The sequence below is a fragment of the Solanum verrucosum genome, unplaced genomic scaffold, assembly GCF_900185275.1.
Source record: "Solanum verrucosum unplaced genomic scaffold, falcon-dt-bn FXZP01000196.1, whole genome shotgun sequence".
Lineage (NCBI taxonomy): Eukaryota > Viridiplantae > Streptophyta > Magnoliopsida > Solanales > Solanaceae > Solanum > Solanum verrucosum.
In genome coordinates, this window is record NW_026020420.1 from 3,252,422 (window position 1) to 3,268,658 (window position 16,237).

The following is a 16,237-nucleotide window of genomic DNA, read 5'->3' on the forward strand; positions in this document are numbered from 1 at the left end:
AAGAGATTGTAAATACCATGCGTAAAGATTATATTAAAAAATATTTACATATACAATATACTCCATATTTTTTTTAATTATACTAAAATTCAATTATTTAATATTATAAATTTTAAAAGGACCTTTTAATGACATATACTTTACTATGAATTATGATTTATCCATCCTGTAAGTTCTTGAGTTTTTTTTGGAGTAATTATACGATTAGAGAATATTGTCACACCCCAAAATCGGATGTGATGGCACGTGTCCAAACCCCACCGGACACGTCAACCTAACACCCAAAAACCCGATGATACGAAATTAATAAAACAAGAATAAGATAGAAAGATAAGCGGAAGTCTTTAAATAAACTCAACATAACCCCAGAATTGGTTGTCACATGTACAAACCTCTAATACGGAATCTGAATAAAATATACAAGTCTCATAGTAAAGTTCTAGAATAGAACAAAACAATAAATATAGATAACTTGAGGGCACGTCTGGAATGAACCGCTACCTCTCAAGTAAGTCTGGAAGCTCTAATCTGAAGATGAGTAATAAGTCGGATCTGATAGAGCTGTCAACCTACACAACTGTGTAGAAGCAAGGGTGAGTACCAAAAGCAACAGGTACTCGCAAGTAACACTAAACTAAGCTAAACTAGCAGCTACAAACAACTCCTTTCAATCCCAACCGAACCACCGAAACTTCATTCTAACAGCGAACCAACAACCTATACTACACAATTCATAATCAACAGATATATCCAACAGTATCTCAACATCAACCTCATATCCTCATGTAAGAGCAAATAGATCATATATCACATGAAGAGGGGCAAATAGGTAAAATCCACACACCACAGACAAAGATGAAGTCAAATGCGATGCAAATGCAATAATAATGTCATGTAGTCATGATGCATGTCTGTCCTACGATACACATCTGTTGACGTAATCAGTCCGCGCTGAATACTCAAATCAGAACCCATGGGGGCCACACATGGACCATGTATCACCGCCGGAACCAGATCTCATCGGCATCCAAATCGCTAGCCGGAGCTAGTCCATCTCATATATCTCTAGCCGGAGCTAGTCTCAACTGTGTCTCATAGCCATCCATCCTCATATCAGTGTCTCAGAACTCATGCAACAGATAGTTCACACATGGGATGAATAATGAATACGCACATGTCATCAATCACAATCATATCACGATCACATCATAGTATTACACATTATCTGTCTCAATCACAACCATATCACGACCACATCATAGTATTACACATCGTCTGTCTCAATCACAACCATATCACGACCACATCATAGTATTACACATCATCTGTCTCAATCACAACCATATCACGACCACATCATAGTATTACAGATCATCTGTCTCAACATTAATGTCTGTATCAATCATAGCTTACTCATGCTCTTCTATCCCCTCAATATCGGTTATCACATGACTTATTCAACAAATTCAAGTCACATATAACACACTTAGCTCGTTTTATTCCCCATCTTTCATTTACAACAATTTCAATCAACAAATAAAACTCATCCTCAATCCCCATTGCTCCCAACACAATTAGGAAAGTAGTCATGTGTAGTCTAAGAGTTTAACAAAGTTTAGAAGTCACTTGCCTCAAAACACTTCAACTAGTAACTCAAATTTGAGTTTTACCCTTCCGAGCACGCTCCAAATCACCACAATCTATTCATAAATGGAATCCCACAATCAATACGAATCTAACAACACCAATATCGTGAAATTTGGAGAAAAAGGGTAAAATGGTCAAAAAAATCTCGTTCCGGAAAATATTCTCGAAATCAGGAAATTTTTAGTGAAAAATGTTCCCCAAGAAATTTAGAATCCAATAGTGAAAACCGTTTCGAAAAAGGAGTTGAAATGAGTTCACAAACTCAAATTTTCTATTAAATTCGGATTAGGCAAAAACCCCCAAATTTTACAGTTGAGATCTCAAATTTTGATGTTAAAATCCATAAATAATCGATGGAAATCAAAGATCTAAGTTGGAAATAACTTACCCAATGAATTCCTTGCGAAAACCCACTTGAAATCACCTATTTTCGAGCTCTCAAAGTCTAAAAATGGAGAAATGGGTATTTTTCAAGTTGGAGGAAAATGGCTACTGGTTTTTGACTTAAAAAGGACTGCTATTGCAGCTGAAACACAACAATAACACCAAAGTTTAAGTCCCCGTTGGACCCTCGGGATTCGTTCGGAATCTCGTGCACACAAACTAAATATGTACCCCCACTAAATTCGACGTTCCGGACTCAATGGAACCGTCGGAATTTGAATTCGATGACTCCTTGACCCGAAATTCAATAAGATGCCAAGAAACTAGTTTAACGCCAAAAAAATTCGAAACTCAAACGGAGCGTCTAAAAATTCAACCAAGACTCATTCTAGACTTAGAATCTCCTCCCGAAACCAACGGTACTCTCGGAATTTCAATCTGAGCCTCGGAACCTCATATGTTGACCAAAGTCAACTCTTTATCAAAATTTCACAACTTTAGCAACTTAGGACCTCAATTCTTCGTTTCAACTCCAAATTCAACTCCGTAACTTCACACATACCCGTTTCGACATTCTAAAACTGCCGAAATCGACGGAAATCCGATCCGAGTCCCGAAACTCCAAATGACTCGAAAAAACACCTTTTAACCAACTTTAACTCATAAAAAACTCAACTTCTCAAAAACTCAACTTTTTACCAACTTTTCCTCAAACCAACTTTACAACCACAAAACATGAGACTCGGGGCAACTACCGAAAGGGTAAAATAGTCATTTCCACGAAAAATCACCAAAATGACCTTTCGGGTCATTACAAATATATACTAGTTAATTAGCTAATATAGCTATAATTTGAATTAATTATCATCCACAACCTCTTTTTAGCTATAAATGTGTTTCTCTCTCCTCTCTTATGCATATACAAATACAAATTATACATATACATATACATATACAATTATATATGACAGATATACAAGTATAATTCGCCTATTTCCCCACTCTCACTCACGTCTCTCCTCCCTCTCTCAATTTCACTCACTTCTCTCCTCCCTCTCCCAATCTCGCTCGCCAAATATACAAATGCATATGTATATCAGTTACATATATACAATTATCTAGCAGACATACATATATAATTCGTCAAATATACAAATACAATTTACCTCTCCACTTTCTGCCCTCTATTGCTCGTCTCTCTCCTCCCTCTAACATGTAACTGCGAATTGTAAATAACAAACTATAGCTATGAAGCCTAATTAAGTTATTTTTGGTGGCTATTTATGAAATTTCTAATTTTTACGAATCATAAAAATTTCATATATACACAAACGTTAGTACATTGCCATTACCTCATGATGATAGAGAGATTGTTTCAAAAGACACTCGGCTCGAAAGAACAATTTTAGGAGAGTTTGGCTCTAGGAATCAAATTTGATTAGGGGTATTTTTGGTATTCCAATAAAATAAAATAGATTACAAAAATAACTCCGATTTCTCACTTGCTACTTCTTAACTCTCCAATCCCCTTTCGTCTTCCTTATTCCATCGGCCGAAGGGTTATATAAATACTGTTCCTCAGCAGAAACGCCGATTTGATGCTTCTGAATTCTCTCATCTTTTACAGATCCATAGTTCAGTTCTCTCTCCTTGAGTTGTTGCTGTTGTGTTCACACTAATCGGAACACATCAGAACCAATGACGGCAAAAACAAACCGTGAATTTGACATCTCATCGCCGGCGGAGGAAAAACCACCGGCTCAATCTCGGGTACCAGAATCCGAACCTGAAACCGGTGATCTGAACCGGCGTGAGCCGGACGAACATCAGGTTAAGGTTAGTGGTAGTAACGGCGTCGTTGTATACAGGAGGAACAAAAGGCGGAAGACGGCAGATTCAAACCGAAATTCAAGTGGTAAAGTTAAAAATATGGATGTGACGAAGGGTAATTTAGGAATTTCAGCGAATAACGGTGATGTTGTGGAGGTTGAAGTGAAAGAAGAGTCGAGGAGTAAGCGGTTTACACGGTCCGCTTTGGGGAGGAAGAGGGAGCTGTTGGAGATTACGAATGGAAATTCTGGAGGTGAAGTTGATGAGAGAAGTAGTGTAGTTATGTCTGGTACACCTACGAAGAAACTAGAAATGAAAATGTCGAAGAAGATTTCAATTACGGTAATACCTGAAACGGTGAAGGAGCTGTTCGAGACTGGTTTACTGGAAGGCTATCCTGTTTTCTACAATGGTGGGAAGAAGGTATCATTCTTTTACAATGTGGCTAATATTCTGTTTCCTTTTGTATTAGATACCCTTTTTATTTTGATTTGAATTTGCCGGAGCTAGTCCTTTAGTGATATTTGCTACTCAAAGTACCAAACTTGACTGATTCGTTATGTTCAAGTTCCCCACGACAGGATATTGGAGAAATGATAATAGCATTAGAGGCAGTTCTAGATTCTCTGTTTATTTGTAAAGAGTTGCCCTTCAATTATACTAGTTAAGAAAAGGAGTTACCTCAATTATTGAAAATAAGCCAATCAGTTCAAAACGCTGAAGCAGCATAACTAATCTCAGTAAGTAGTTGTCTAGAAGAAAAAAAATGAAAACTTGTTTCATCACTTTGGTATTATGAAACGGAAATCACCTTAATATCATAACACCAAAAAAGCAAGCTAAGGGGTGAACAGGTAAGTTTTACTATAATTATTAGAGATGCTAAATTTACTAAAAATGCGGTTGGATAATATTATTCTTTTGGTTGGATATGGCTTCAATTGTCGCACAGTGCCACGAAGGGGGAGAGTGAGTGTATGCATAAATTTCTAAATGCATCATTCATGCTATTCTTTTTTATCGGCAGTACCTGTTCTAAATTTATAAAACCATTAATTTTTTAACTACATAAAGGCTAAGGCTATATCATGTAACTTTCTGTCAATCTGCTTCCAGTTTCTTTTTGTTAAATGTGTATGTGCATAAATTTCTAAAGGCGGCATTCATGCTAATCCTTTTCGGTCGGCAGCATGCATGCCAAATTTATTAAATCATTAATTTTGTAACTACATGGAGGCTCATGAAACTTGCTGTTGATCCACTTCCAGTTTCTTTTGGCATATGACACCCACTGACCCGACTAGCCTAGATTCACATTGTGTATGACACTATGAATTTCATTTTTGGTATCTAACTCAGTTAAAAATGAAAAATAAATTATGCGGAGCGGATTGAAAACAGAAATTTTTGCTATGCGGGGCGGGTTGAATCTTTGCGGGTTTGTCTCGCAACTGCTGCACCCTGTTTTCTGTTCCTATTTTTAAATGCTTTGATGGATTCAGTAGTTATGTCTTTCATCTTTAGGTTAATATTGTCTTAATTGTAGGGAATTCCACTCCGAGGAACAATTAAAGATACTGGAATCCTTTGTTCTTGTGAACTGTGCAAGGGAGCTACAGTGAGTATTTAGTTTTTTCTATTTCTCTTACTTCCTTTTATCACACTTTACTACTTTAGTCGTCTTAATAAACAGTAATCTTAATGGACTTTACTATTTCACATTCGCAATGTTAGGTTGTCCCTCCTAGCAAATTTGAGATCCATGCGTGTAATTCATACAGACGTGCATCAGAGTATATCTGCCTAGAAAATGGCAAGAGCCTCCTCGACGTGGTCAAAGAGTGTAGAAAAGGTTCCTTGAAAACATTAGAAGAAACAATTCAGAGTGTCATCGGTCCAGTTCCTGTGAAGAAAAGTCTCTTTTGTCGGGATTGCAAGGGTGAGCTTTCTCATGCAAACTTGAATATAGAGATATGTTCTCTTACAATGGTAATTAAAAGATACGTGCTTACTGCTATTGCTAGGGTCTTTCGTTGCAACACTAGCTGGAAATGATGAACAACTTTGTGATTCATGCATAGTTTCCTTAAGATTAGAAGCCACTCCAACACAGTCGATAAACACTGAAAATGGGTATGTTTTTCTTTTAAATTCTCATGATCTTATTGCTGCTGTTTGTTCCTTTTTCTTTTGTGCTGTAATGGAGCCTGATTCTTAAGATCAGTTTAGCACCAATGTAGATTTTAGGATTTAGGCAACAATTTAAAAGTTTGGATCCAGGGACGGAGCAATATTTCTAATTCGGGGTTGGCGGAACCCAAAATCGTGTTATTTTGTGAGCCTGTGTTAAGAAACACACTTAATATTAATTTATTTTCAACCCAATAAGTTGCATTTTATCGAATCTAGAACCCATAAACTCAATTCTGGATATGCCACTGTAATGGGATTGGAAGACAAGATAGTGATGCATAGTAGATCTTACACATCATGTCTTTTTTTCTTTTTTTAGTTTCAAAAAGACATGATGTGTAGGTCTACTATGCATCACCATAGTGCTTCTATTGTGCTATAGACTAGCATGACCCGCTTCTTCAGTACATGCTCCTTCCCATCTTTCTTTGTCAGTAGAACTGTAAAACCACATAAAATTTTACGTGAAATGAAACTAAAGAGCACAATAGAATTGGTTTAGCAAGTTTTTTTGAAGAACAAAGCGGATCAACAACTTAAACACGGTAGTTTTTTTTTTTATTTAAGACTTTGAGAGAAACAATATTGGTTGGGTTAAAGTTATCAGAAATGTCAGCAGACGGTAACATAAGACAAGTATTAACAATCAGTTGTATTGTTTGCTACTAATAGATATCCAAAATTGTGTTGAGAAAACCAAGGTTAACCTATACGCTGTGTCAAATAGATTATTCCTAATTGTATTTAAAAAATCAAGACATCACTTAAATATATGTTATATGTAATAGTAAGATAATCTATAGTTTGTCAAAGAACCTATAGTTTGTAGTTTCTGATAAAGGACCCTCCAAAGCCCTGATGTTGAGAAAATGAGTATTGAGTTTTACTCAACCCCAAAAGCTGCCTAATAAGATGACGATTACCCAAGACCAATGTGAATTGTGAGATACTTAACACCTCTCATAAGGAGAAAACACCTAATTCCCACAAACCAATTTGGACGCTTAAAATCGATAGACGCACATGATTGGACATTTGGTGTGTGGATAATATAACATGGAGACCCAATATAGGAAGTCAAGATTAAGGATTAGTCTTGCTCTAATACCATGTTAAAAAATGTAACATGGCATCAGAACAGGTTAGATCTTTACTTCAAGTTTCACTTCCACTCATTATCAAAAAGAATTTTACATGCTTGACCCATGAAAAAGCATTAAAGCCTCGCATGAAGGAGCGTGTTGAAGATATAATTTTAAACAAATAAAAGTATGATCTCTCCTTAAGCTTTTAGATGAGATAGTCAAGCACCTCAACACATGAAAAAGAATATTATTGATAATTATGAAAAGTTTCTGAGGAATAAAGAGAGACATAAGAGGTAGCATGTAACCAGTGGAACAGTCAATGTGCACCACAAGTTGGCCCATGCCCAGGTATCCAAAAAAGAAAGAAGATAAAAAATGACACATTGCTTTCCAAGAGTGTCAGAGAGTACCATAGTACTGTACATCTTTCTCAGATATATTGGTTGCAGCTGGTCCAGAATATGTTATTTTGACCAATGAAAGTGAACTGCTTTGTGATTTTAGCGCACCAGTTTATCAGATAGAATTATTATAGAAAAACAGAAGTGGTAAGTGGTTGAAGACACGATACTTATCATGGATCTAGACTTTCTTTGATGACTAAGCAGGGTGTGATTAGCTTCCAGTCTTGTTCTTTTATTGTTGAGTTCTTTCTGTTAGCTGTTGGTTCCTCTATTTGTTTAATTAGTAATGCATGTGTCCTTTCGAAGAGATGGTCATCTGGAAAATTTGTTGTTTTTCGGTTTGCATACTTGAATATCTTATCAGTCTTTCTTTTTTGTTATAATAATCGTTCTTAATTTTGTTTTTTTTCTTTTTCCCAAATTTAGGGTGTTTGAGCCAGTTCTGAACTTAAATTCCTCCGGAACTTCAAATATGTCTGTTTCGCTAAGAAGCATTAAGGGAAGGAAAAAGAAAAAGTTAGTATCAATATAGTTAATTGATTCTTTGTCAAAAAAATATAGTTAATTGATTCTGCTTGATATATGTGGTCATTGAACTTTTGCTCAATGTGAGTAAAGTGGGTTTATGAACATGTGCTGATGCTGTTTTATTTGCATATTAAGGGTCGCGATAAATCATTCGAGTAGACAGTCTCCTTCAGCGCATGCTCTCTCCAGAAAGAAGTGGAAGACACCAAATAAGTGTGCTATTTCCCTTATTGTTCTTCTGTTTATTTTTCTTATTTTACGAAGTGAAAATATAGTTCTTTTTTTGTTGTCTCTTCTTATAACCTACTTTTACTTGGTCCTTCAAGGGTAACGAAGCCAGTTTTGGCTCCAAAGTCGGATGAAACTTCTATAATGTGCAGTTCATTCAGAAACAGCATGCAGGGAAACATCTCAGAAAAGTTGGTGAATATTACTGAATTTGTCATTAGAGCTTTTTCTAATAAATTACCTCTAACTCATATGGTGGCTTTTATGTTTATGTCAGACTGTTAAAATCAGTTGTAGTTTCAAAGTATTCGAAAGTTGCTTCGCCTGGTGTCTCGGTGCACTCTAGGACCCAATGGAAAATGACAAAAAGGTTGGTACTTGTCTTCTGTATTACTTATACTAATTGTGAATTCTTCGGATAGCAATGTTACTTATATTGCTTGGTTCTGTGATATCACTTTGTTCAGGGATCAAAAGATGCATAGATTGGTTTTTGAGGAAGGTGGACTGCCTGAAGGAACTGAAGTAGCTTATTATTCTCGTGGAAAGGTTGCTGAGCATCTCCTTTACCACTTTTTAAATATAGTCGTTGATCCATTGTATACACTGGATTTTTTTCTCTGCTTTATTTTGTTGATATCATTAATTGGTTGTTTGTAATTGGCAGAAATTGCTTGTTGGTTATAAGAAGGGATCTGGTATATTCTGTTCTTGCTGCAATACTGAGGTACAACCCCTAGCTTAGTGTCTCCCCAATTATCCTGAGAGATATTCTGATGGCATTTCGTTTTATGGTTAGGTTAGTCCATCTCAGTTTGAAGCTCATGCAGGTTGGGCATCACGCAAAAAACCGTTAGTCTTCATTGAACTTTTCATCTCTCGTTCAAAGAATATGTATCATTAATGACTTTAAGCAAAACCTAGTTCTGCTGATGCAGTTCTAACGTGGGTACTTGACTTTGTCAATGTCTGCTGCAGTTATGGGTATATTTACACGTCTAATGGAGTTTCGCTACATGAATTTGCTATATCTCTATTAAAAGGCCGCAAGTCTTCAGTTAAAGACAGTGATGACTTGTGCATCATATGCGCAGATGGTGGTAAACTAGTGCTTTGTGATGGATGTCCTAGGGCTTTCCATAAAGGTGAAAGTTGGATTTTTCTTGATTGACAGTTTCAATATTATAGAAGATACTTTCTTCTTCTCGTCTTTTTCCCTGGTGAATGATGATTGAGTTCACCATGTTCTGTTTGATCATCAATGCATCGTATTGCTTTCCTTTCTTTCCTTTCTTGGGTTTTCTGAGGTGAGGGTGGTTGGGTTGAATGGAGGTAAGATAGGACTAAGTGAATAAGAACCTAATTTACTGTAGCTGATTTCAGGATGGGGACACAGGCTGAGTTCAGGAAATAGCTTGTAATTGCGAATTTAATTAACTCTAGTAATATTTGACTATCAATTCTTCCTAGGGAGATGTTGTAATTGACTGTATGGATATTCCCAGCAGTCTTTTGTAACTTTTGATTTTGGAACCTTCTTGGTACTTCGTCAATAAACCTTACCTTATCGAAAAAAAAAACTTAAAGTCGAATCTACTTTCAATCTGTTATATACATTTATATTGAACTGTTAATGATGTGAAGCCTGTGGGCCATCACATCTTAAATGAGAAGTTTCAAAAGTTAGGGGTCTATCTATGTTGAAGCTTCCGTTGATAAGAACAGTAGGCAGTTTTCTGCTGTGGCTAATTTCTATTCAGATGCTCATTTATTCGTATGTAGTTACCCTAGTAGCAGCAGACTTGCTACACCGATTTAGATTTAAGAAATAACATCTTCACCTTGAATTTCTACTTGGTATAGCTCTTCATCAACTGGCCATTAAATTTTTAATGAGGAATCCTAGACTGAATTTGGCTACTATACTTGTTCATGATTGAGGTTGCAGCCATATAGTTTTCTGAAAACTATTTATAGCTTTGTTAGAAAAGTTTTAGAGAATGCAAAGGCATAAAATCTTGAAAATTGACGTAGAGTTGGTTCATTAGTTAGTCAAAACTCTGAAATCCTTAAATGACATATCACCTGCACTTCGGAGCACCACCTCCCCCCCATAAAAAAAATTAAATGATTCAGAGCTGGAACAAGGATTAGTTAAGTGACACCCAAGGGTATGTGGCCTAGTGGTCAATTATGGGGGGTGGGGGGGGGGGGCCCTTGGAGACTAGGGTTCAAATCCCAACGGATACTAAAATACTAGTCCAGTGGAACAGAGTCACCTGGTACCTGCGTTCGTAGGAGGTAGTAGGTACCTGGTGGAACAGTCAAGGTGCCTACAAGTTGACCTGGACAACACTATGATAAAAACAAATATAATAATCAAGGATTTGTTACGTGGAGTGAGTTCTATTGACTGACAATGAACCTGTACATAATATTTTTTGTTATTTTTTCTGGACCTTTTAAATGGGAACTACTTTAGTTTCCGAACCTGTCAAATTGTAAGATCTCGAAACATGCTGAACCAGCATCTAGTTGGTTAACTTGAAATCTTGTACCTTCATCTTCTTTGGTTAGTCCAGTTTCCACTAGCTGTGTTCAGCTAATTGTAACTTAGTACATATTGCTCCCAGCCTCCCACTGCCTTAATCTTGTGACAGTGTTTGACTTCGCACATAGTTTAAGAAATTAAAGAAGACCTGATCAAATATATGCAAAGTTTATAACCTTCCCTATTTTCCCCCGTAATTCATGTCAAAAAATATATGCAAAGTACCAAAAGCGCTATTTTAAATGAGTGGTGGTAAAAGTTCCAGATGTCTTTCATTTTTGAGTGAGTGGTGGTGAGCAGCCTAATTAGTCCTGTCATTAAGGGTAAAATGAGGATGTGAAGATTAAGTAGTTTCCAAAAAGAAAAAGGTCTCAATTTTTTTGGGACATACTGAAAAGGGCAGTGTGTCATATAAAATGGGACAGATGCAGCTGAAGGAATACAGCAAATATGGCAGAGGTTGACTATGCATCCTTGGGCCGGTGTCCAGTCAAAACAAGAAATTGGAGCTGTTTCTTCTTTCCCCTACCCTTCATCTGTCCATGTCTTTAAATCTTTGTTCTTTTAGAGCATATAGAGGATTTGGCTTTGCCGTTTATGAAATAAGAGTTGAGCCTTCTATCAGATCTATGCACCACTATGAAATGAGTCTGAAAGATAATTATCTTCTGTTAAGTTTCTTGTAGACTGATATAATTAAACACCTTTGGTATGAACGATATATAGCCATCAATGTGTTTTGAACTGCACTTACTTTGTAATGGTAAATTTAAATTTTCGCTTTGTTCTGCTTGATATCACATTTTACACCATTTAGTTGATGTTGGCCTGTTGCTTGCTGGTGCTGGTCATGATATCATGTTTCATCTATAAGCATTTGATGTGTAATTCCAATGGTCTATGCAGAGTGTGCATCATTATCAACTATCCCTCGTGGTAAATGGTACTGCAAGTATTGTGAAAGCATGTTACAGAGGGAGAAGTTTGCAGAGCGCAATACGAATGCCTTAGCAGCCGGCAGGATCTCTGGCATTGATCCTATTGAGCAAATAACAAACCGTTGCATTCGTTTTGTCAAGAATGCAGAAGAGGCAGAATTTATTGCATGTGTTTTATGCAGGTAGTATTTTTTGTTTGGCTAAGAGAACATTGTGGTCGAGCATCTTAGGTTTGTCAGTTTGATCCAGTATGTCATATCTTTTCTGTCTACAGAGCTTATGACTTTAGCAAGTCTGGTTTTGGTCCACGGACTGTCATCCTTTGTGACCAGGTTTTCCTCTGCATTCCTTATATCTGTGTCTTATTCAACTAAATATATGAACTGAAATGCTTTATCCGTCATTTGTTTTTTAGTGTGAGAAAGAGTATCATGTTGGCTGCTTGAAGAAAAGCAAGATAGCAGATTTAAAGGTGCATGCATTTGCATTTTAAGATTATTTCATGAATTGGTTCTTTTCTTAGACCTATGTACTTGCTTTCGCTTTCCTTTATTAAATAATATTTTTAATTATTATTTTCGGTTTGGTTGGGGAGGGGGTTGAGACTTTTAGCATTAAAAGTTGATGCTTGTTGCATCACAGGAATTGCCTAAAGGAAAATGGTTCTGTAGCGTGGATTGCAAGAGGATCTATTCTGCCTTGCAAAATTTGCTTAACTCAGGAGAAGAGAGGTTGCCTGATTCTTGTTTGGATGCAGCAAGGATGAAGGAAAAACATAACAGTTTGGTTGCTGTTGGTGAACTTGATGTTAGATGGAGGCTTCTTAGTGGCAGAATTTCCTCCCGTGAAACCAGAAGGCTACTGGCAGAAGCTGTTTCTATCTTCCATGTAAGCATTATCCCTGATCATTTATTTCGATGATCACCAAAAGCTTGCTCTCCACTTCATATTATGGGGTTGGGGTTGGTGGGCAAATATGTATCTCATGCTCTTTTTTGTGTCAGTGCCTTTTGTCATTCTGTGACTGGTTTTGTGAATGGTATGAACATATTCAGAATTGTTGCTGTTGCGCTTCTGTGCACATCCAGAATTGCTAATGCAGGAAAGCATGTCATGATGTTATATCTGCATATCATTTGAATTTGCTGTTCTGATACTTCCTATTTCATCGAAACCAGCTTTTTGTTTGTGGAGTTTCAGATGATTTACTATTTAATTGATGTGATTAGCTTTTTACTTTTCGTTTTACCCTCATTAATAAGATGACATTCATTACATGTATTTTCTCAATTTCCTGTGGAAGTGTCTTTCAAGAATTTCTAGATTAAATCTTTCATTGCATGCATCAGCTTTGAGGAAAAATGTTGTCATCAAGGTTTTCATTGTTGACTTTTCAGGATGGTTTCGATCCTATTGTTGATTCAGTAACTGGACGTGACTTCATTCCTTCTATGGTTTATGGGTAGGCTTTGTTCTCCTTGTTATTCAGTGTTGGTTTTTCCATTTAGTTTCATGATTTGTCTAATCATGAGTTTTTTTTCTTTACACCTTCTCTTACTTCCTGCAGAAGGAATATTAGGGGCCAAGACTTTGGGGGCATGTATTGCGCTATATTGACTGTAAAGTAAGTATTGCTGTATGTTCTCTTAATGCTTTTGATAGTTTAAATCTATTATGATCAAATAACTTAAGAAGTTCTTTGGCTGATCAATGCAGCTCAACAGTAATATCAGCAGGGATCCTCCGGATTTTTGGCCAGGATATGGCAGAACTCCCTCTTGTGGCAACCCGTGTTGGTAGCCAAGGCAAGGTATAGCAACGAAGCTACTCTCAGGATGTTCCTGCTGTCATATATGCCTTTTTGTTTTATGTTATTTTATGTTTTGTTGCTTTGCTAATTTCTTGCAATACTTTATTAGGTTAGCTAGAATTACATCTTCCAAAGCCAGTTAATCACGGGTCAAATTCAGAAAGGGTATTGCCTTATATTTATATGCATTTAGGCCTTTTGGTAGAAGAGTTGCATAATCTATGAACAGCTTTCCGACAGGAAGCAAGACAACTTTTATTGCTTGGTCATTTATTACCAATGCTGTATTTTTGAAGAACTTGAATAAATGGTAGATGTAGTTTGAACAAGTCGAGCTCAACAATTGCTGACCACTGTGAGACTGTCACCTTTGGCTGGATTGTTGGCCTGTTCTTTTAGCTTTTTACTTTTTCGTTTTGAACAGAAGTTCCTTTTTTCATTTTAAACTTTAAAGTGATCTATAGAATAAGAAATGAAGCTTTGACAAAGGAATCAACAATTTTGTGGAATCTAATATTGTAATTACCTGCTAAGATTCACTTAAAGAGCTACCCACCGCCCTTCGTGTCTGTCGTGCCATGGATGGTGACGCCGGTATTTGCAGTGTTAATCCAGGGCTAGAAATGGTCTAGCACACTGCTGTTGAGGACAACGAGTGCAGAGCGTGGTGATTTGTTATAACCCTATTGCGTGGTATGGGACGGTAGTCCCACATCGGCTTAATGGGAGGCTGATCTGGGGCTTATATAGCCTTGGGCTCTCCCACCTCAATAGATATCTTTTGGGGTGTGGTTTTCCCTGGGTTGTATCAGATACAAAAAAAAGACATTCTATTACATTTAGGAGAAGCTTTCTTATTAGAAGTGTATCTTATAAAAGATAATTTCAATGTTCACAGGGATACTTTCAGTTGCTGTTCTCCTGCATAGAAAAATTGCTTGCATTTTTGGGTGTGAGACGCTTTGTACTCCCAGCGGCTGTTGAAGCTATGTCGATTTGGACTAAGAAATTTGGATTCAAGGAGTTAACACCAGATCAGGTTTGTTTTCACATGTTATTATGCTGGTGCATCATATCCTCCCTTTGATTGCTAAGCAGTTTGTATTTTTTGCAGCTTGTCAGCTACAGAAAAACTTGTTGGCAAATGATTAGCTTTAAAGGCACATCTATGCTGGAAAAAATGGTTCCTAAATGTAGAATCATTAAACAAGGGGAAGCTGAAACTGATGTTCCAGATGAGTAGTTTTGACACCCGATGATTGTAAGTTAAATCCCATTTGTAGATCCATTTTTTCAAATTACATGTATATTTCTATCTTATATATCACAGAGGGTAAGTAGTAACTATTACAAATGAGATGTAGAGGATTATATTTGTGTAAAAAGATTCTACAACTCGAGCATATCTTGAGAGTTTGATTTTATTCTCCTCTCTCCCCGTCCGTACTCAGAGGTTCGTTATCTATTTTTCTTCAAAACGTCATGTGAAAATGATTTAACAGTTCAAATCAATTAGTATCAAGCTTGACAGTGGACTTTGATATCAACAATGGAGCTTTGGTTCATTACTTCACATGTATATTATAACATACGTTTTGTTCAACATTGTTGAGCATAGGTCGATGACAGTATTGTGGGTGACGGCCATCATATTATGTGTTTCTTCGTTTGGTCTTGTCTCCAACGATTAACCTATTCAGTGCAGTCTTGTGATTAGCCGGCCACACATTACTTGAAGCTTCCATAAACACATTGTTGATTTTTTGTTGTAGCGGAATTTATGGTGCGAATTAATCTAATCAAATTAAACTTTGAAGATTAGTCAATTCACTCCTGAGAAGTGAAACGTGACAACTTAGATATAATAAGTTGAGAGTTGTATGAAAGTTATGGATTTTCTTTAGAATTTTATGGGGTTACGACCTAATTGATACTTTCAATGTTCATTATCACAAGCCTTTGATTTAACGTTTATGCTAATCAGACTCAATATTTCTTCCTCAAGAGCTTTGAAATTGTTATTATTAATAAGAGAAAGGGAAACTGCGTCCTGCAAAAGCAATGTCGCTATACTTTAAGCAAATAAAAGATCACAATGATAAATGAAGAAGCTTCTCAAGTATTCTCAAATTAATAATACCCACCATTATTTTCTATATGATTCTTTTACTATTGTATTTCCTTTCCTTATTATGATTTACTTGAGCTGAGGGTCTCTCGAAAACAATCTATCTATGAACCTTCATTAAGTAGAAATAGACTACATACACGCCAACATGTCCATCCACCGGCCAAGGGCCGATCCTTCACTCTGAAAAGCCAAAATCTGTCATATAAGCATGCATCTAAGTAAAGCTTTCATCATGAATTCGCACCTAATTTATTTTAAAAATTAATTAACTTGTAATATATATCAGCAGCATAACTTTTTTTTTTTTTTAAAACGTAATTAATGTATTTTTAACATATTATATAAATAACCTATATCAACTAACATGTTAATTATCTTCATTCTTTATGAACCGTGACTTCTAATTAGTGATAAAATCATAATTTGCACTAGGAAATTCAAAGTAATAAAGAAAAAAATCCACAAAAAAGATAAGTGATATATATACATATATGAAATATTTTGA

General features: G+C 36.3%; 1 protein-coding gene across 1 annotated transcript; it reads left to right on the forward strand.

Annotated features, from left to right (window-relative positions):
- The first annotated feature begins 3,566 nt into the window (after window positions 1–3,566).
- LOC125840985 (uncharacterized) lies at window positions 3,567–14,844 on the forward strand. The gene is made up of 21 exons (XM_049519975.1): window positions 3,567–4,284; window positions 5,408–5,479; window positions 5,596–5,800; window positions 5,886–5,994; window positions 7,973–8,062; window positions 8,210–8,287; window positions 8,401–8,493; window positions 8,580–8,672; window positions 8,770–8,851; window positions 8,970–9,029; window positions 9,102–9,154; window positions 9,281–9,447; window positions 11,760–11,973; window positions 12,066–12,123; window positions 12,207–12,263; window positions 12,434–12,679; window positions 13,189–13,253; window positions 13,359–13,415; window positions 13,508–13,601; window positions 14,500–14,640; window positions 14,716–14,844. The coding sequence occupies exons 1-21, from the start codon at window positions 3,730–3,732 to the stop codon at window positions 14,842–14,844; spliced, it is 2,718 nt and encodes a 905-aa protein (XP_049375932.1). The 5' UTR covers window positions 3,567–3,729.
- Window positions 14,845–16,237: the final 1,393 nt, after the last annotated feature.